This window comes from Nyctibius grandis, chromosome 8, assembly GCF_013368605.1.
Source record: "Nyctibius grandis isolate bNycGra1 chromosome 8, bNycGra1.pri, whole genome shotgun sequence".
Taxonomy (NCBI): Eukaryota; Metazoa; Chordata; class Aves; order Nyctibiiformes; family Nyctibiidae; genus Nyctibius; species Nyctibius grandis.
The window spans coordinates 42,019,457-42,040,899 of record NC_090665.1 but is presented as its reverse complement, the minus strand read 5'-3'; the positions used below and the strand labels follow the sequence as shown (position 1 = coordinate 42,040,899).

At 38.2% G+C, this 21,443-nt stretch overlaps 1 protein-coding gene across 5 annotated transcripts in view; it reads left to right on the top strand.

Annotated features, from left to right (window-relative positions):
• Positions 1-1,929: 1,929 nt before the first annotated feature.
• The window catches only part of LOC137666330 (BEN domain-containing protein 5-like), a 729,551-nt gene continuing 710,037 nt past the window's right edge, over positions 1,930-21,443 (top strand). For 4 of the 5 annotated variants that reach the window (XM_068406246.1, XM_068406242.1, XM_068406243.1 and 1 more), the window contains exons 1-2: positions 1,930-2,076; positions 11,726-11,820. In XM_068406246.1, the coding sequence (XP_068262347.1) occupies positions 11,783-11,820 (38 nt within the window). In that variant the 5' untranslated portion in view covers positions 1,930-2,076; positions 11,726-11,782. Of the gene's footprint in view, positions 2,077-11,725; positions 11,821-21,443 lie in introns of those variants that run through there. The other variant, XM_068406245.1, reaches the window with a different exon arrangement.

Genomic DNA, 21,443 nt, shown 5'->3' with positions numbered 1-21,443 from the left:
GCCTCCCCTGTGGTAAGTGGGTTCCTCCCCCTCTCCATGCTTGGCCACCAAAGTAGTTTTTGCAGACTTTTGGCTTTGTGATTCATAGTTTTAGGCTGGCTCTCGGACCCATGTTCGTGATGTGATAACTCTAGATTTAAGTAACATCAAAGGAAGTCTTGTCATATGCATTGCAGTTAAAAAAAAAGGCTAAACGGCATAGTGTTTTGGGAAGGTATGCTTAGACTTTAAATGATACACTGGAAAACTAAAGATGATCAGCTGGAATTACTTTGCAAGGGAACTGAGAAATGTCTCATATCTTTGGTTGCAAATTTTTTTGCTAATAATCTGTATCTTCTGCTGTTACAATTTTAAAATTCTAGGAAATCTGAAAGGAATTATATATACATATTGTTTCCAAAAAAACTCTGGAGTCTTTTCCAACAGGAAAAAAATTGAACAACATAAAGCGTGAAAGATCTTCTGCAGCATTATGGTTAATATTGAGATGTTGTATTAAAATACTGTGTTGTGAAGCAATGTTATCAATTTCTACATTTCCCCAGAAGGGTTTTTTCAGCAATTTTGAGTATTCTATCAAACCAGCTTATTAAAGAGGGCAGAATTTACCTGTTAAGATGCACAGAGCGTTTGTAGTAGCCTCACAGCTGTAGTCTGCTGTTATTGTAGGTTTGCAGAAGAATAAGCAACCATTTAGAGATGATGTTTTCTCTATGAAGAGGGCACTTCGAAGCAGGTTTCTAGACTAGCTTTTGAAAGTGAGCTGAAGTAAAATCAAATCTGTAAGATATTGAAAGGGGCTTTGGTCATATATGATATGATTTCTTTAGAGATGTTCAGCACTGTACCATATTTATCTCTTTTTGAAGACTCATTTTTGGTGGAAAATTACCAGAATTTGTGCTGAGACTTGCTCTGTATCTAAGCAATGTTTCTTGTAACTTAATATAATATAATAGTTTCAGCAAAGTACCATATACTCAGTACTTCAAAACCAATAAAGATGAGTGATCTGTTCTGAAATTCCTTTTATTCATACAGCATTTCAGATTGATTTACATAAACTAACAAAACAATATTACATTTAAAGTTGATCTGTAACAGTAATAAAAATGTTCCTGCATCCCAAAGCTGCAGAAACGTCACTTCCAATCTACAGTGATCAGTTGCTAAGGATAAATTGTGCCTATGGGGTTTTGGCACATCCAGCATCTTTTTCCCGTATTGCTAGACTGTCTTAAATCCTGAATCAGAAATCCACCCTTGTTCACGAAGAAAGTGTGACTGTTTGCTTAACTTTAAGTCTCTAGTAACACTTAAAAGTGAGGCTAAGTATTTATGTGTTTGAGAGCTTTCCTGAATATGAATGTTCTTTTATCCACGTTTAAAGCTCGGTCAGGACAAGACATAAGTTTTACTTATGACATTTGGAAACAAAAGGACCTGGCTGGCTGGACTGCAGTTATATTGCATGCCCCAATAATGATCCATTATCAGTGTTACTTGGAGTTTTTTTCCTCTCAAGTTGAGGTTAGGGCCAGGGAGGAATGACATCCATGTTACACAAATGCAGTGCAGGGCACATTGCATTAAGACACTTAACTTTCCCATTGAAATTCTCCCAGTTCTTTTGTTTAGCTGTTCTGTTCATAACACTGCCAAAACATGTTTATTCACGCACTGTGAATCAACTTTGCAAACAGACACAGATCATAATTTGAATCTAGCATTCAGCATTTCAGCTTCAGAATGGGATTTTCAAAGCTGTGAGGACAATTCATACATTCCCTTACTGTTATGGTTGGTTCTGAGATCTTATTCTAAATGTCAAATAGACAGGTCTATAAAAATAGCAGGAACTAGATCAGATTTCATTCTACTTGCCCTTGGGTTTTCTTTTGAAGCACAAAACTTTAAGTAGTCTGGCAGTACAAGAGTTGGACACTTGGAGTAGAATTCAAGGTAGTGAAAATTGAAAATACAAGAAATAGTGCTGAAGTACTGTAGAAATCATAAGCAGTTTTTGTCAAATCAATACCACAAGCTACTGGTTGTCAATGTGAAGATTCCAAGGTACAGTAACATATCGATTACATTTTCTTATAGAAATTGGTGAATTGTGTGAATGTTGCAGTATTGCAAAAGGATTCAGCTAGACAGAGCAGAAAAAAAGTATTTTAACTCTGCAGTAAAAATAGAAGGGATTATTATTTTGCAAAAGAAAACAAGAGGGTACATGCTATAACAATGTCCCTTAGTTTCATGAAATTGATAATATATAGTTTATATTTTTCCACAAAAATTTTGGGTGTTTTTTTCATCAGCACTGCAGCTAATCCAGTAAGGATCCAATTCCAATTGTGTCTAAATATAAGGGGAAACCTTTATTCCATTACTATTCAGAACCACGCATGGTTAAAGGTTTCGTTGTAATAGCAACCAAAATGCTTGAATTAAAAAGAAGAGAAAAACAAGGACCTCCGTGAATAACCTGGACACAAAGCCCATCTGTGCTTAGTTACTGGAGAATTAAATAGAGAGGTTTTATATATTTGCAAGACTATGATCTCAGTAACGTAACCAAGACTGCTGGCAGCAATAACTGGTGGTTATATGCATCAAAGTGTCTTTGTTTTTGTAACCCATCAGAGAGCACTGAGGCAAATATATTGTTGCTGGTTTTGAGCTCTCCCATATATCCTGTCTTTCTTCCTGTGTGTTATCATCTCCTTCTTTTCCCACACAGGTTTTTCCCACGAGCTCCAGACAAACAATAGCTTTTAACTGTGAAAAATGCCAGCTGCAAAAATCTGAAGTAAACAATTGCTGGAAAAGCTTCACCCAAATCTCTCCCGTAGCAGGGCTTTCTTTATCTTCCTTTTGCTTCTCACAAGGACCTACACTTGAAAAGGCTTTTTCATTCTCATCTTCCAGCCTGGGTATCAGATGGATTGCTGCCTTAGTGTTTGCATGCTATTTAAATTGTGATTATTAGAGGGCTGGAGCACCTCTCCTATGAAGACAGGCTGAGAGAGTTGGGGCTCTTCAGCCTGGAGAAGAGAAGGCTCCGGGGAGACCTCATAGCAGCCTTCCAGTACCTGAAGGGGGCCTACAGGAAAGCAGGAGAGGGGCTTTTTACAAGGACAAGTAGTGACAGGACGAGGGGGAATGGTTTTAAACTGAAAGAGGGTAGATTTAGATTAGATATTAGGAAGAAATTCTTTACTGTGAGGGTGCTGAGACACTGGAACAGGTTGCCCAGAGAAGTTGTGGCTGCCCCCTCCCTGGCAGTGTTTAAGGCCAGGTTGGATGGGGCTTGGAGCAACCTGGTCTAAAGGAAAGGTGTCCCTGCCTGTGGCAGGGGGATTGGAACTGGATGATCTTTAAGGTCTCTTCCAACCCAAACCATTCTATGATTCTATGATTACCTTCTGTGTTTTCAAGGGTTGAGCAAAATCGTGATCCATACAAATATCACTGCCACTCTCTCATTGTTAGTGCCACTCTCACCTACTGTCTTGCAGTATTTCTGTGAGAGTGTCAGTTTTCAGCACTCCGTCTGCATGCTTTAAGCTTGAGTAATTGTGGCTGTACATCGCTCTGGTATCCATCAGAAATGTCTGATTTTTGGTAAGTGTATCTCTTGTTGGTAAGGGAGGCTTTGACTCTGGATCATAGGATGACCGTGGCACTTCATGAAGGGCCCACAAAAGTAGACTTTATAAAGAAGGAAGAATGCGTGAGCAGAACGCTCCCACATGAACTCAGTCATTGCTTGCCAGTTCATCCTCTGGTCTTACAGTAGCACGCCTTATGCCAGTGCTCATAGATATGGGCATTTTTTTTACAGTGCTTCCCTATAACCACAATGGGGTGACTTTTTCTGGCCCTTTTCCCTTTTTTCCAGATTTATCTCATTGTTTTGAGGCCTCCTGTTGACCCTGCACCATGGATGGGATTTGGGCCAGAAAACATTTCGTTGGTAGCATTATCTTTTCAAACCACCAAGAATATGTAATATTATGACTATTTTAAATCCTACCAAACTTTGCAGTATATCTTCTCGTTGGCTAAATAATTTCTATTAGGAAAAGGAAAACGTAAGTCTTTGCAGCTGCTTCCTCTTGAGGGATGTAAGATATCAGCAAATTTTGCTAACGTGTTCCAGAACAGCCAGCTGTTACTATCCACCTGCAGCCATAATATTGATTGAAAAGAATATAGAACCTAAACATGGATAGCTTCTGTAATTATGTAGAAAGAGTTTAATACATGACTCTACTTCAAATGTCATCTGGAAATGGCTGTTACATGGCATGGAATACATTAGGAAATAATTTAGCTAGTTGAGAAAGTCTCAGTGAAAGACCATGCACTGTTTCCTTATTTTAAATTTCTACTGATTCCTGAAGATATTATCCATGTATATGGAGAAAGTCAATGACAAGACCAACAGGGCTCAGACATTCTATCAAATATCAGATTAAAAATTGCTTACGTATTCCTGTAGCTCTGTGGTTTCTTAGCAATGTATCTAGAAGTGGCTCTTTTGCCAAAGACTACATATATATGAAAAGACAGGAAACAGAAAATAAAACTACCTTTTTTTCCAGAGCGGATTAGATAAAGATACCTTTTTTTTTTGCAAATAATTTTATCTTTTGCTACAAAGAATGGAAAAAGTTTGGCAAGAAACTTTCAGCTTCAAACCTGTTTTAAATACCTCTGTAGCCTGGTTATATGCCTTGTTAGGACCCTTACCATTTTCTTTTTGATGAATCAACACAATACAATATATGTCTTGTGACATATTTGCAATTCTTTTGGAGATTTTGGCCCAAGCGAGCAAGGAACGTGAGTCAGTCTAATTACATCACTGCTGGCTTTCTAAACAGACATTTTTGAGTTTTCAGTTGAAAGTTTCAGATTATTGATGTTCAGATGAAAAGTAAAAGCTTTATAACAGAAAGTTGACTTCTTTTGCCAGGGGAGGGTGTTCAGTAACAAATTTGCCATTTTTCCAAGAAAGGTTGAATGGGAAAACTTGGAGTGACTCTTGCCCTCATGATGTTTAAGGCCAACAGATTATGCACAGAAGCCAGATCAGCGATTAGTCCACAGCATGACGCTAACCAGGGAATAGCAGTTCCCCTGTAGATCCCTTTGAAAGCTTTCTGCTAGAAGATGGCCTTCTCCACAATATCCCGCTGCCTAGACATAAGTAAGATAACACTGATGTTGTCAGTGAAATTCCAAATGGGAAACACTGCCTTACACAGGTGTTACATCTCCTGTGGGTCTGTGCTTCAGCATATTAGTTTGGAGGCAAAGAAAGAGCTGCCAGAAAGGACAGATAAGTAGGGCAGATGCCTAAATTGGTAATTATTTACAACAGTATTTTTTGTCATTAAGATACAGTTATGCCCCATTACTGAAAAACTAGTACAGCTCATAGGTGCTGGGCTAGCATGAACACCAAGAATATCTCAAATACACAGACAAATACCATGCTAAACACTAAGCTCATTTTATAGTTAGCATAGCAGTATATCAGAGGTCTTGCAGTTTTAAAATCCTTCGAGTCTTATTTTGATGTTGCTTTTTGTAACATCCCAGACTTTAGCATTTCTGTCTTTTACATACCTAAATGAAGAGCCTCTACCAAGGGAAAAAAATCCTATAATTCACAATCTGTAGACCGTTTTCTGCATCACTTTCCTAAGACTTTGTTACCTGTAAGGACTTGACAATTTCCAGTTAACAAGACACAGGTGCAACTGATTAGTGAGTCTGGTGGAGCTCTGGATGGTTCCTAACATCCTCCCTCAGTAGCTGAGTATTTATCTTCCTGTCCTAAGCATCAGCAGGTTTTGAAAACTCCTTAGGTGAAGAGAAAAAAGCTAAATGCTATCAATATTAAAAACTTTTTTGTTTGAGAGGACATGTGTTCCTACAAGGGGAAAAAGAAAGTACGGGTTATTTTAAAATGTTAGCAGTAACGAATGATTTAAAATTTAAAAGGTCAGAAAAACGAGATTTGTGAGTTTTCACTGGGGATTTTGCACAGACCTGACAGTTATATTACTTGTTTTCTTCAGCATTGATAACAGTTGCAGGTGACACTTTTTTCCTCTCCATCTTGAAGTCCCTCCAGCATAATTTATTTTTTTATAGCTTTGTATAAGATGCTTTGTCAGGAGATCCCAAAGACCTTCTGGCACAAATACCAAAATGCAGCACTTTTTTTTTGTGAGAAGGCAGCAATCCCACGTTGCCAGTTTCTCACATTCAGAAACAGTGACTCAAAATCGCACAAGTCGTGGGGTTGGCTTGAGAAGTTAATTTTTCTTTTCTTTATTTTTTTTTTCTTTTTAATGGGATGCTTATCTGAAGTAGATCTGCCCTTTAAAGGGGTGAAAACTTATATTTATAAAAGAACAGATTTAAAAATAAAAAAGAAACGAAGGAAAGGTTAACCAAGATTCTTGCTAAAGGCAAGAACCCAGCTCACAAAAAGCTGCAGGTTTCAGGAATTCACAAAATGCCATAATATCTAAAGAATCAGCAGGAGAGGAAATCAAGACATCAAGCAATGAAAGCAAAGTTCCGTGGTATCCGGGACCTTTGGATCTTTAATGCTCTTTCAGAACACAAGAGCTCAGACTTAATTTCAGCTGAAGGGTCTTAGTATTACTATTTAGTGCCCAGTTCTCTTTATTTTGGCTGGTTAAATGATAAAATTGTTCCTGCCTGCCTTCAAACAGTTGGTCCCCAGGTACTTTGCCAGCTCATAATGAAGTTTGTATCATACTTGTTGCATGCAGCATTGTCCACTGAATTGACATGAGCTGGCAATGTGCGCTTGCAGCCCAGAAGGCCAACCGTATCCTGGGCTGCATCAAAGGCAGCGTGGCCAGCAGGTCGAGGGAGGGGATTCTGCCTCTTTACTCTGCTCTCATGAGACCCCACCTGGAGTATTGTGTCCAGCTCTGGGGCCCCCAACATAGGAAGGACGTGGAGCTGTTGCAGCGAGTCCAGAGGAGGGCCACGAAGATGATCAGAGAGCTGGAGCACCTCTCCTACGAAGACAGGCTGAGAGAGTTGGGCTTGTTCAAAGAGAAGGCTCTGGGGAGACCTCATAGCAGCCTTCCAGTACCTGAAGGGGCCTACAGAAAATCTGGAGAGGGGCTTTTTACAAGGGCATGTAATGATAGGACGAAGGGTAATGGTTTTAAACTGAAAGAGGGTGGATTTAGATTAGATATTAGGAAGAAATTCTTGACTATGAGGGTGGTGACACACTGGCACAGGTTGCCCAGAGCAGCTGTGGCTGCCCCCTCCCTGGCAGTGTTCAAGACCAGGTTGGATGGGGCTTGGAGCAACCTGGTCTAGTGGAAAGGTATCCCTGCCCATAGCAGGGGAGTTGGAACTGGATGATCTTTAAGGTCTCTTCCAACCGAAACCATTCTATGATTCTTTGATTCTATGATATTATTATGCTATTAATATTAAAGATATTATATAATTGTTAATATTAAATATGTGTATGTTACATCAATACTAAGAATGCCTGACACTTCCTACTGCAAATGCTATTTTCAGTTAGTTGTAACTTCTCATACTTGTAATGATTTGACACAAAATTTTCTGTGCCAGGTGTCTGCCTCAGGGGGAATTTTGTGGTGTTCTTTGGTTTGTTTGTTTTTTTTTTCTTTTAATGTCAGCCAAAGCAGCTCAGCTATTCCATGAGAAATCAGCTAGGGAAAACCATGCAAAATAAACCTGGCAGTCTTTTTGAAGGGACCTAGTGTCTCCTTATCCTGGGGGAAGGCACTTAACCTTTGGCAAAGGTGTGACTTTTCTTTTGGATACCTGCTTCAGTTGGTAGCTTCAGATGGAAAACCTGCCAGGATGTGGATGAACAATGAATGTTTAAGAGATCACAGTTCACCCTGTGCTCACACAGACCTGTTGGAATATGTTGTCCAATATAACCATCCACGCTCAATGCCTTCAGCTCCAATCCAAAACCACCCTGATGTGTGCTTGCGTCCCGAAAAACTAGCAGCTCCTTCCTGCCCCAGGCAGGAAACTGCAAACTTGTGGTAATAAGATAAAATATGTGACATGTTTGAGCCATCTTTTCCCCTTGTGTTCAAGGTTCATCTTTATCTTGCTCATGCTAAGATCACTGAGCATCCCTTAACCTGTTTGTATTTTTAATTCCTGAAATAATTTTGCAAAGGACTATTGGGAAAAGCAGATCTAATCAGTAAATTTTCAGGCTAAAGACAGGACCAAGGCTTTCCTCACTTTTCTGTTTTAATTGTTTTAGCAGCCATATACCTCCAAATGCATACTCACTGCACATGTTCTGGAAAGAGGACATCTTCCTTCTTCTCTCAGAACATACCTGCCTTGTCTCACGTTCTCCAACATCCGTCTCAGATCTGGCAGTCCACGCACAGAGCCTGACACTGCAGCAGTTGTCTTCCCTCATGCTGTGAAGCCACAATACATCCTGATAACATGGTTTTACTCTGTGGTGTCCTGAGCAGCTTTTCTACACCGTGCCTCTTCCACCTACCCAGAAGTTGCATATCACTTTGTCAGAATAATGCAGTAGATATTGAAAATGTATCATAACTGAAGTGAAATCACACAATTATAACTTCTGGTACAGCATCAGTTTGAATATTGCTTCTTTGGAGGGTATTCATACCCTCCAGAATGAATACAAGTATTTTTATTGTAAAGATTTCTGTCATTTTTCTCTGGATTGATGCTCTGGAGACCAGAGCAATTTCTAGGGAACTTGTAAGTACATTTAATCTAGTTTTATTTTCTTCACACTTCTTTAAAAAAAATGCTATTTTTTTATTTGTTGAGTACCTGAATTATATTGCTCATTAAATGTCACCCATTGTATATCTCTATAATTCATAAAAACATATAGAATAGTGATAATTTTCTTATGAAAGTGTTTTAATGTGCATAGTATATATCTAGTCCTGTTGCTCTTTACAGTGTGTAACTGGTGTGTTAAAGAACGTCAGTATAGAGAAAAATTAGACTAAAAATTAGCTTTGTTCAGCAAACGTTTGATTGCTGTATCACAACCTTGTTATTATAGCATTCAGTTCAAAGATATTTCCATACCTTATTGCAGAAGCTGCATATTTTTCCGGCTAAGGTGTGTATCCTGTAGTTATTACATTTTTGCACACTTCACTGACTGAACTTCATGGACCACTTTAACTATCACCGGGAATACTTGACTGAGTTCAGCTGCTTATTTGAGTGCTTCGCTTTCTGTACTTTATGACTTCAGTGGTGTATGTTGATAAAGTTCCGTTCTGTGCTGTTAAATTTTTGGTTCTGCCAATCTAACTATATACCACGCTGGGAGAACTGCACGCATTGCTGACTGCTTACTCTGCGGTGAATGTGAGTGGTTGAAATGTTATAATCTGCGGTGTTTTGTTAAATGAGCTGCATATTTTTGTTTTTATATACGTTGCTTACCCAGTTGTGTACATTTGCCCAACTCATTATACAAAATAAGCTTGATTGGAGTAAGAACATTCTCTACCAGCTGTCTGCTCTGAGTCAGTGTGCAACAAAATTAGCAACTTTCTCTTTCCAACAGTGGCATGATTGCATCCAAAGTTTAAGGCAATTGGTTTGGAGATCTTGCTTGTTTCATTCACTTCATGCAGACATCAAGATTAACAAACCAATTTGTTGCAACTTAATTTGTTTTCACAAATATGAACAGAGTTAAGTAACAGAGGAAAAACTCCGCATTCTAATACAGGAAAATACTTCCATGTAGTGTATGGAATATATAGACATAAATATCATCATCTAACTTACAGCCATACGTTGTAAACATTAGAAGATGGAAAATAACTAGAGACCTGCCAAGACGGGTATTTGATCAGATAAGCAATATCCTAAATACTTAGAACTACAAATGTAACATTTTGTAAGTTAAATGCATGCTTTCATCCAGAGTTATAAAAATAAGGTCATCTCATGACCATTAGAAAATCTCAAAATGTTGCAATACACAAAATACATGAAAACTCACGTACAGGGATATGTATTTTGCTCATAAATGTTGGTACAAAATTGAATTAACATCTTTAAGAAAATGTTTTTCTCAACTTGCTAGTTTTTTGAGTCACTTCCAGTAAAACCTACAGGTTATTCTTAGATTTTGTTTGACTAATTTACAGATTTTGCTTGCGTAGCAGCTTGTGCTTCCATTTACAAAATCTTCAGCACTACCTCACCTTGAAAAAACTTTCTTAATTTTTCTTGAGCACAGAGATACTTAACTAGGGCTATGTAGTTTACCCAGATTCCTACCTGCCCCACATATCAAAGTAAATGTGCCTGGCTCCTGTTGTCGCACTGCTGATTGCTTTCACTTTCATGATATAATTCACTGTTGTCTGAGCAGACTGCCTGGAAGGTCCAAATTTGTTTTTGCAAAATTTTACATATGAAAGCTTAATTGATCTTATTGCTTCAAACAGTGGCCATTTAATTCTCAGACTTCTCATGAACTGTTATTTAAGAATGTAAACATTTCTAAAAACAAATGAGTGAATACCTAGGGGCAAATGTCGTTTTTAGTTTTCTGTCTTCCCTGGTGGCTGTGGAAGAGATTTAAAGAGAGAGGTACAAATGGAATGTATTAGTATATCCTGGAACATTATATATTAAAATTAATTTAGGGTTCATATTTCAGTTTTTCTGTACATTAATGTTGGGTATTAAAAGAGTATGAGAAACCAGCTATACTGGATTTAACATCTGAAAAGTAAATGTAATGCATGTGATGAGCTAGATCCAGCCTAGACTTTCTTAACAGAAACAGAGTAACTAAGTTTGCATAGAATGACTTAGAGCAGACAGATGGTAAGGAAGGAGGTTTTGTCTCTGTTATCTCTTTTCTTCCCCTCATGAATTTACTTTCAGTAACAGTCCATTACCAGTAAAGATCTAGATTTTGCTCTTCCTTTGAACTGTTAAATATCAGCTACAGTTTTCCCAAAGTCACTAGTGTAAACTAAGATCAGAGTTGGACTCTTTTCTTCTTCTCTATCACGTTCAAACGAATGATGGCTATGTGCAATTTTTACTGTGCAGGTATCCTCCACAGTTTTTGCAGAGGAAAATTCTTCCTTTTGCCAAGGGAAGTGAAGAGAAATATTCCTTCCTTTGGGGAAGCAAAATCAGAAATCTTTATTTTTTCCTGCTGCTGTGTGAGGCTTAAGGAGGTAGAAAGAAGCAACTAAGAAGCTTTAAGAGATGAAGCAGCTGGAAGGTTTTCATGAGGACTGGTACCCTGTCTCCCAGCTTTCCACCAACCTCTCTAATATTAACTGCAGCAAACTGGACTTGCTTTTTTTTTTTTTTCAGATCTGAGTAACCTATTTCTTTGTATGGCTAGGATATCTAGTGAAATATTAGCATACTAAATTCAAAACATACATTCCACTGTAAAACAACATGGACTATTAAAATACTAGGAAAACACAGGGCATCTGTTACCTGAGATCTATGAAGAGTAACAATAATTCATAAGATATGCATCTATTCCATATATTTTCTGTGTATATTTTTATGCAGCTGGTATACGCAATACGCATATAAACTGTTTCATAATTTATACCTGACCTCTTTTCTTTGTTGTTTTTATTTTTCCCAGAGAGTAATTTTCAATGTCGTCAACTTCAGTAAAACAAAAAGCCTCTATAGAGATGGGATGGCTCCAATGGTTAAATCCACAAGCAGACCAAAATGGTAAGTTATCCTTTCAAAGACTTGCTTAATGAGATACAATTGCTTTACTTGGCACTGTCTTGTAGTGAAGACCTTATGGCTCAGGTGCACCTTTTGGTAAGGGCAGGAGAGAACTTTGATGCAAAAGCAATGTTGTGGGGACAGGTTCTCTTTGGAGCATATTGACAGTATGAACGCTGGAGGCCGCTTCCAGCCTTGCTGTGATGGTGTGTTTGTAGTGCCTTGTTTCAAGTAGCATGACTGAAGTGATGTCCGTGAGCAAACTGAACAGTGAGGGCTTGGGCCAAACTATTTTTCAGTGGTGTCCTCACCATGCAACTATTAGGACAGTCCCTGTCCCAGTTTTGGCCTGTGTCAGCTAGCAGTCTCCCAGATAAAGTCTGCAAACAATGTGGGAGATGGTCTAGGCCTTGACTGGTTCTGAAAGGCGATTTTGATTTGTTCTCCCTGTTTTGGGGATGTGAGATTTTAATGGAAGAATGTGAGCTCTGCCATGTGAGTTGACCTCGTGAATGAGTAGTCTCTGGTTTGTTTTATCTAAGACACATGAAGGCCAAACCACATTGTCATTAGCTACAAATATATACAACACAGAAAGGCATGCACATATGAAACACATGAATACCCATATAGATGGTACATTTTCTCAAAGCAAATGTACTGAAAAGTCTACTGTGAATAATAATATGTAAATCTAATGAGTCCTAATGCTTGCAAGACTCCCAAGAATTGTAAGATTTACCTTTAGCCGGGAGACTTGTTTGAATATGGACAGTGAGGTTAGGTCATAAGTGTACAGTAATGTATTCTTGCAAGCTTTACAGCTGCTTCTTTTTATTGATTAATTACTAATACATCTAATCAATCTGCACATTATCTGAACCTTATAAATATATCTTTCTTAAACACTTCAACTGTCACAAAATTTCCACCACAAGATGTTAACTTTTTGTGATCATAAGATCATTGCTATTGTATGGCTTCCTCTTCATATGACCAACAGAATGGCCATTTGTTTTTTTATCTAGATGGTAAAGTCATATGGACAGAAGAGCTGTCTCACAGTACAGTTAGCAGATGGAGTCAATTCCAGCTCAATAGGAGCATGTAATAACATTGAAAATTAATTAAAAAAATCCATTGTGTTTAGTGTTTTTGCAGCAAAAGTCATGTTAATTGTGTTTACTATTTAACTTCAGAAAAATCTTTTGGGGCATTTCAGGGCCACATTTATCAAGCATACTTTAATCATCTTTCAAAACCTTTTCTTTTCTCACTGGGGTCTGGTATTTGCAGCTAAGTATATTGTGTGTTAAGTTTATCTATAAATCAGATATTGCTTTCATACAAATTTTATGCCTTACTTTGGTTTCAAATTAAAGTGTAAATCTTACAAAACAATGCAAAATGGGCTTTTTCTAGAACATATAGGCTCCCTCACTATTTTTAAAACAGATTTCTATTCCATTTCCCCAGAGATCTATTTATTTTTGTGTTTTATATTTTTAGAGGATGTATTTTGCTCCCATGAAAGTGAGGAATGAATAACATTGCCTGGAGCCAGGCACAGTGTAGGCAGCAGGTGCTGAGCAGCTTCCTTGTACAGGGCTACTACCATACTTTAATCCTGTTTCAGAAATTCTAGCTGTAATTTTTTTCTTTAAAAAGATCATTATTCTATTAAAGGATTTTTATTTTTTTCTAATAGTCTGTATATGAAAACATCTTGCCGTACTTTGAAGGTGCACATTAATTCATACTGTTATCAGGGACGTTAGTGATATTGGGGTCTGCTCAGTATAATTTTCTGTCTTGATGTTAATGGGAGTTATGCGTGTGTTTTCCAAGTGGGAAAAGACATACATTATTTTTGGATATATGCTTTCTATTAGAGCTGTCTTCCATTTGGATTATGCCTTTTACAATTACCTCTGTATCTGTTTCCATGGCATTCTAGTAAAACCTGTAAACAAAATTTTCTCTGTTTGCTGAAATAGGATTTACTAGTACTTGCTGTTGCTAATACAGCATGCAGGTAGTTGTGGTCCTTGAACATGAACAGGGCAATATCCAGCTGCATCGATTTGATCCTGTTTGATGCTTTGTATATATCAGTCTAGTAAGCAATACTGAATCATTCAATGCTGCAAAAGTGCTGAGGTTTACACGAGGGTACTCAGGATTCAGAATTGTGGAAGGAAACTATTGGAACCCTCCACCTTATATTAAGATTTAAGTCAACGTAGCAGGTTAGTGGATGCAATGTAATTAAATTAGAAAATGATATATTAATTACAAAAAGTTGAAGAAACACAAAAATTTAAAAATCAAGTTAAAAGGAAGAAGGTTACCAGAAGCCATGGTCTGCAAATATTCTGTCACAGAGCTCAGTCCTTCATCTCTGAACTCTTCTGTACTAAATATTTGAGGAACTCATTATTGTGCCTGCCTGTGGAGGCATGTGATCCATACTGAAATTCTCCCAGCTTCCTCTGCCCACACTGACAGAAGCAATGCTTTGTCACACATAACTATTCCAGTCCCCTTTTTATACAATCAGGTTTGAGTTTTAGGGTGATAAAGTGACTATTTTCCTTTTTGCATTTGAGAGACGTAGGTACCTTATTCCTCTTAATAACAGATATTCAAGCCTGAGTTATGCCCTTTTGATTTAAATGAGAAAGTTCCCACTGTATTCAGGATAGAATTTGAGCATATTGCTCCCAAAATCCTGCATATCAAAAGTAGATTGGCCTCCAGAGACCGTGAATTTTAATATTTGTTTTGAGTGTAGTTATGTGAACATGGCTTCGAGCCTTGCAACGTTTTGTGAGTTTGATTCTTGACTCTGGAACAAATCACTGCCAAGTGCTCTTGAAGTAGAGAGTGTGTCAAACACTGATCAACGTTTTTGACCTGTATTCTCTTGCCCTGTGGGGCAAGATCTTTAAATACAGTCAGCATCATGGTTCAGCTCAGTGTTACTGATGTAAATGGAGTATATCACTGTCATCAAAGCACTCTATGTGGACACAGATGTTCTGGTGTTGACATATTCTTCTCTTTTGAAGTAAGGCCAAGCATTTCCAGTAATGAGCTACTTAAAAAGAGGAAGCAGTATGCTGAAGGATAAGGAAAAAACAGATTTCATGGTAAAGAAAAAGATTATTTTTTAAAAAGAAAAAAACCTGAAAAATGAATTCTGATTAAAATGATACCTGTTTTCCCCATACATGGTAATGGATTTTCTGAATATTCTTTTCCAGTGGGATAGAGCAAAATAAAAAAGAACTAAGTAGGTTAAGTTCTGAGTCCCTCTACCCATTTTTTTTTGTTTTTTTGTGGACGTGCTGTGTTGACATTAAATAGTATGGGGTTGTGTCAGTTGCATCAGTCAAATTTCACTGCAATGAATCACAGCTCATACATAGAAATGCAGCATTGTGTCACACCATGTTACATCAGTTACATTTCATAGCAAATTGGGCAAGATGAAACTCAAGATTTTATTTCAAGCCAGTGGAATGGGCTCATCTGGTCACGTAACATTTTTGCTTAAAATTAGCTTGTGGTTCAGAAGTATTACACCAAGATTTTAGAGAATCGGTGTTTTTTTCTCAATAATGACTAATACAAATATAAAAACTCAATTAAAATAATAAAGACCTGTTTTGCCTGGGTCTTTTTTCTTTGTTTTGTGGAGGTGAAGAATTTGAGGGGAGACTGATATGAGGAAATTAAATTTTTGCTATGCTGATGCAGTTTCTACTGTAATCTTCTTTTCTTTGCTGCTTCATTTAAGTGCAACTTAATTTTGTTGCAGTTTCTTAATCACGATTTCACACAAATCTCTGTGCTTGGAAGGTATTCGTAAAGCCTACCATGGGGGCATAGCAGTGGAAGACCACTTAAATACATATACTGTACTATTATATTGATTCCACGAAGTTTTACAACTTTCTCAAAGTGAAATAGAAGAGTGAGTTGTTCGAGAGGCAGCAGATTTTCCAAATGATGAAGTGAGCAAATATTCCCTTTGGGTAGAGAACAGCTATAACTCTTGATTATTCAGTGTGAGCATTGCCTCATTGGGGACATTAGTTTTTCAAATTGTGCTAATCTTTTAAAAGTAACAACTGGCCACTCATCACCTTAGGTATTTCAGCAAGATCATGTGCAAAACTCTAATTAGTATTTATAGAACAGCAAGTCCTCCCAGTAGAATAGTAGCGGTAGCTGGCAAATATCTGGTTGACACCTGTTAAGTCTTCAGACATCCATTGTATTTTATTCTGCATTTCAAATGAGCAGAGAGCAGTAGGTGAAGTCCCCATAATTAAGGGATAAAGGATAATAAATAACATGGTTCTTGAGTGGCTGAACACAAGGTTAAAGGCTGTTCTGCAGTTGTGATGCTGTATTTCAGGAATTATTTGTTTGCAAGTAATAATGCTAGCTAAAATATTATGGAGCCTTCAGCATATGAGAGAGGATTTGTGTCTAGATTTACATGTGTTTTGTTTATAATGTCAGATTTCAAACTGTTTCTTGGCAAAGCAGCTACTTTCTTCCCTTTTATCTCACTCAGCATTGATGGCTTTTAACTGGATAGCTGCCTTCCTCAGCAAGCACTCCACTACCTCTGTTGCTATAACATCTACTGTTAAATACTCACAACACATTGCTTCTGAAGCATTTTTCTTTTCCAATAAACCTGGGAGTACAGAAAAACTTCTAGGTAATTAATTCAAATTTGAATCTATATGTATCTTGGTAAATATTGTCATGATGAGGAATTTTGGTAGACATCGAGAGAAGCAATGCAAGTTTTATGAACAATACTCCCATATGTTCCGTTCATCAGAAGGGGACAAGACTGAGAAAATCTGAATTTTGAGTAGCTAAAATGTGTTGATTCTTGCCAAGTTTCTTTAACATTTGTGTCTACAATGCAGTGTTACAATCACTACCATGTCTACCAGGCTGCATTATATATTCAGAGACTTTCAGCAGCATTTTTAGTATGTATTTATATATCTTTAGCCATAAGATAAGCTGTTTGTGAAATGAGCTGTCATTTGTGGTGAAACAGTTTGAGAATAAAGCACTAAATATATATATAGCTTGCTAATCTGAAAGACTAGAATTGCTTACTAGAAAATATATAGTGGGCTAGGGTTAGTGATAACATCACCTGAATTTAGGTGATGAAGATGAACAAGCTGTTATTGGTACCTGATTCCTTCCTTGGCCGATTTTTCAACTTCGGCTGCTCTCTGAAAGTTGTTCCTTTGCCAGTTTTATAATGTAATATGTGCTTGTTCTTGCTTTCCTGAGAGATCTGGTGAGAATGCTTTTGGAGGTTCAGAAATATTTCCCAATATTTCCCATAGCACAGGTGTGTGTCAATGCAGTCTTCTCCAGGTGCAGATCTGGCTCTTCAGGGCTTCTCCCTCCCTTGTGCTGGTACAACTCTGCTGAGGATCACCAGCCTGGGAGCTGGCCCAGGATAAAAGTAAACTTTCAAGGAAGAGAAAGAGGATTTAGTCTTGGTCTGGTTCATCACAAAGATCCAAAACCAGCTGTATGGGTACAACTGGCGGAGCAGTGAGGGAGGTGGGAATAAGTGGCTGGAGCAGGGGTGAGGGAACAACGACTAGCAGCTCTTAGGAAAATGCCTAGATAATTGACTGTGGAACCACAGCCTACACTTCAATAACTTTATTTGGGGAAAACAGGGAAAAAGACATTGCAGTATTGACCTTTTAAAATCCCACATTGAGTGATAAGCAGGAGTCGTTTTGTCTTGGTCTTACTGTAGCTCTTTGGAAGTAAAGAAGATTTTTTTGGACAGTTTTGAGATTGGCATATATATATGAAAGTAAAATAACTACCTCTGAAGTCAGTCCCTGGGGAAATTAATGTTTGTGTGAATCTTGTGAAATAACAAAAGGAACAGAACTAACCACTCTACAAACCCATTGAAAAAATGCACTCTCTTCCCCTTCCCAGTCCAGCAAATATAGTTATTCCTGGGAACAGAGAGTAGGTTACGTATTACTGTTATCAACAACAGCTTTTGTGGAAATAGAGGAGAGGTTATATTCTGCTGACACAAAGTACGAATCAGATCCCAAAACAAATGTGTTTATTGTGCAAACTAAATAGGATTAGTTTGTGGAAAGAAAGTAAGTTAAATTTTATTGACTGGATACTTCACTGGAAATTTAAGATGCATGGAATTATGTTGGGGAAAATTAATAACAAGGAAATTAAATTATTGTAAAAGAAGGAAAATGAATTTTAGTATTCAAAGAGAAAATAATGAAGATGCTGCAAAGGACTGCTAAGCCATCATTTAAAAACCCTAGCAATTTTGTATGCATGTGTGTTTCCTCATCATTTATCTGACTGATCTCCTATAAATCAATTTATTTAGATTACAGCAGAGTCAAAAGGCCCCAGCCAGGATCAAGACTCATTGTGGTTAGTGCCGTGGAAACATATAAACAGATAAAGTCCTTTTCCAAAGTTGTGAAAATTTTATGATTGATTTCAGTAAGAGCAAAGTTAGGCCAATACTGAGCACTTCTGAAAATTCCATCCTTAAAGATTTATTCCAAGCAGTAACTGTTTAAAAAATGACATACTGCTTACATAAGAGTCTAAATATTTGATGGTTATAGTATTTACATCTAAAACACCAGAGGCTATGTGCTTTAATACCTCAATCTGTTTCCCATATACTCTGTCAACATGAGTTTCCTGCATTGATTGAGGGCACTCTGTGATCCCTAAGGTTGTATTCATGAAAGGTTACCCTTGGCACTACTTTATTCATGAAAGGTTTGAAGCACATAGGAAACAAATGGGTCTATTCCTGCTAGGTGCATTTTTGTTATCTATAAATACTTAATTACTGGGGTGCTGATGAGAAATTCAAAATTGTGAAAAAGTGCACTTGCCTGAAAATAGTTCCCCCATCACCAGTGCAAATCACAATGAAATTTGCAATTGAGAGATTTTGTGGCAGTTTAAAACAACTGAATTGTAGGGTTTTCCCACTACAGTCCATGGTATTGAGTTTAATGGCTGCAAAAGAAGACCAGAGCTGTGCATTACATCCCATCCTGAAACAGGTCATTCTGTTTCCTCAGGTCATGGGCATTTGGTAGAACTGATTGCATGAAAAGTGTTCACAGAACTGTGTCCCTAACCTTGGCAGGTTTTAAAAAAACTATATAAACCTGAGGCTTTTTTCCCCCAAAATGAGTCTGTAAGTTAGATAAATATGGGCAATGCTGAACTCAAAGCAGAGTCAAACTACCAAGAGGACATTGCAGCTTTTCATTGCAATTTTGTACTTTGAACTAATGGAGCGAAGCAGAATGAAAATCACCTCTGTTAAGAATGGCATTTATCAGCCATAAGTAGTTAGTAGTAAGAGCCCTACACAGACAAAGCTGAGTGTCACCAAGAAATGTACTTGAAAATCACTGTTAACACAAGACTACATAAATAAGAGCCAAAAACTGTAATCAGAAAATGCAACATCTCTTCAAGAATGTTTTAATGGTCTGAAGAGTGCTAGACAAGTTGAATTTAACAAGATGTAATAACCTATGACATAATATAATTTAGAATGCACCAGGACACAGCACAGTCAGGTTAAATTTTGGCTTTCCTTCACTTAGCCTTGCAACTTTAAAGATCTTTCAACATATGATTTTAAAAATACATGGTACTATTTAAATTTACATATGACAAAAAAGCACAGGATGTGGAATATATCAGAAATACAATGCTAAGTAAAGTCAGGGCTGAAATATCCAGCTTAATATGTTTACATGTTTGTTTGAATCATTAACAACAACTTTTCCATTCATTTTCTGTGAAGAAACAATATTCAGTGTGGAGGAAAAGGTAATGGGAACTATTCATTGTGAACCTCTGGTAAAAGCGAGACGGTTATCAGATACCTGCCTTATATTTGAAGTGCCAGGGTAAAAGCCAAAGCAATGAGTTCAATTTCTCTGTTAATAGAACATAAAATAGAAGACAAAAACATTTTGCTGTACTGTGGAAACTGAGAATGGTAGAGAAAATAAGCAGTAAATAAGTATGGCAGGTGATAATGCAGGAACAGAACATTAAAATAATAGGTTCTGTGTCTTGAACTTTGTCTCATGGGATTCGACGTTGTATATAAACACAAAATATAAAAACCTAATTTTAATGCTGTGATTACTAGGGTTAAGTTATGAATTAACTTCTGTGTGATATGTCATCAGTTTGAGAGAATTAAAATTTAATGATAATAGAATAGAGATAAGATCTTTCCTGCATCTCTAGACACTGAGGCAGTGGCTAAAGTTTGTTTTTTCAACTGCTTCAAGTAGGATTATTGAATTCCAGCTTGAAAGCAAAACTTCATCTTCCTGCTTCACTGTATTAAGCATCTCCACGATTGAAAACCTAGCAAGAGCAATCCTAGTGTGATTAGAAAGCATTCAATACTTTTTGGCAGCAAATACTAATTCCAATCTTTCTGTCTAGTCCTGCTCAGGCAGCACAAGGATAACTGGCTGTCAGACGTGTTGAGGAATGGAAAGGTGAGGCTCCAGGCTCTCACTGGAAAGCTGGTGGCTTTGCTGATAGTTCCCCACCTCTGGAAAATAAGAGTGCTGAAGGGCTATGTTGGGCAAGGGGGCTGGACAGAGCTGGTTCTTGGCTGGAATATGGTCCCTTTGGAAACAGTGAACCATTCATATAGGTTTGAACAATACAGCACCTTTATTACTGCTCTCAGAGACTTGGGTTTCTCTGCATGTGTCCTCTCTGCCACTTAGTAGACCTGTTGGGGGAACTCAGGACAGGTATTTGTCTGCCCAGGGTCTCAGGACATGGGGCAGCCAGGCTGCAGTGTCTCTCCAGTAGCTGTAATGGGGTCCCCAGGCTGGGGGCTGATCCACAGCAGGGTTATGCAGATGGGCTGCAGGTGAGCTGTGCAGCTGAGGCACAGGTGTGCATCCTCAGGGCGTTATATTTGCTGCAGGTGTGCAGGAAGTTAAAGAGAGGACTCTGGGGGCTGCCCCTCTCCCACACAGCAGGCGGGAGGCTCCGAGGCAGGAGGTAGGCTCTGAGGCAGGAGGTGAGCGCTGCACTGCCCGGTAAGGCTTTTTCCAGCTCCCAAATACCAGTAGCATGTGAGCTATTTAACTAGCTTTAACAGTGAGATATGCATGGCAATTTTTAAAAATTATGACAAAAAAGCTATAAAATATTTATTTTGGCTGGATTGCTTTGTTTGAAGCAAGATGCCCTGTGTGGGCCTGGCTGTGGTGGGGCTGCTCCCCTGCCCTGGGGGCCGTCTTCCCTCAGGCACTGCCTGATCCCCCTTGAACTTTTTGTGCTCTGCCTTGTGCAATTTTGTTGCTTTATTCCCTCATTTTTCTTATTCTGTGCTCTTGCACAGCCATCCCTTCTCAATGCTTTTGAGACTGGAGAGAAAATGGTGGGTGCTGGTGATGCGAGGGCCCAGGATTTGCCGGTGTGCCCTGTCCCTTCGGAGGTGCCTGCAGGTGTGTAACCGGGTTATGGGTGTTTGCTCAGGTGCCATCTGC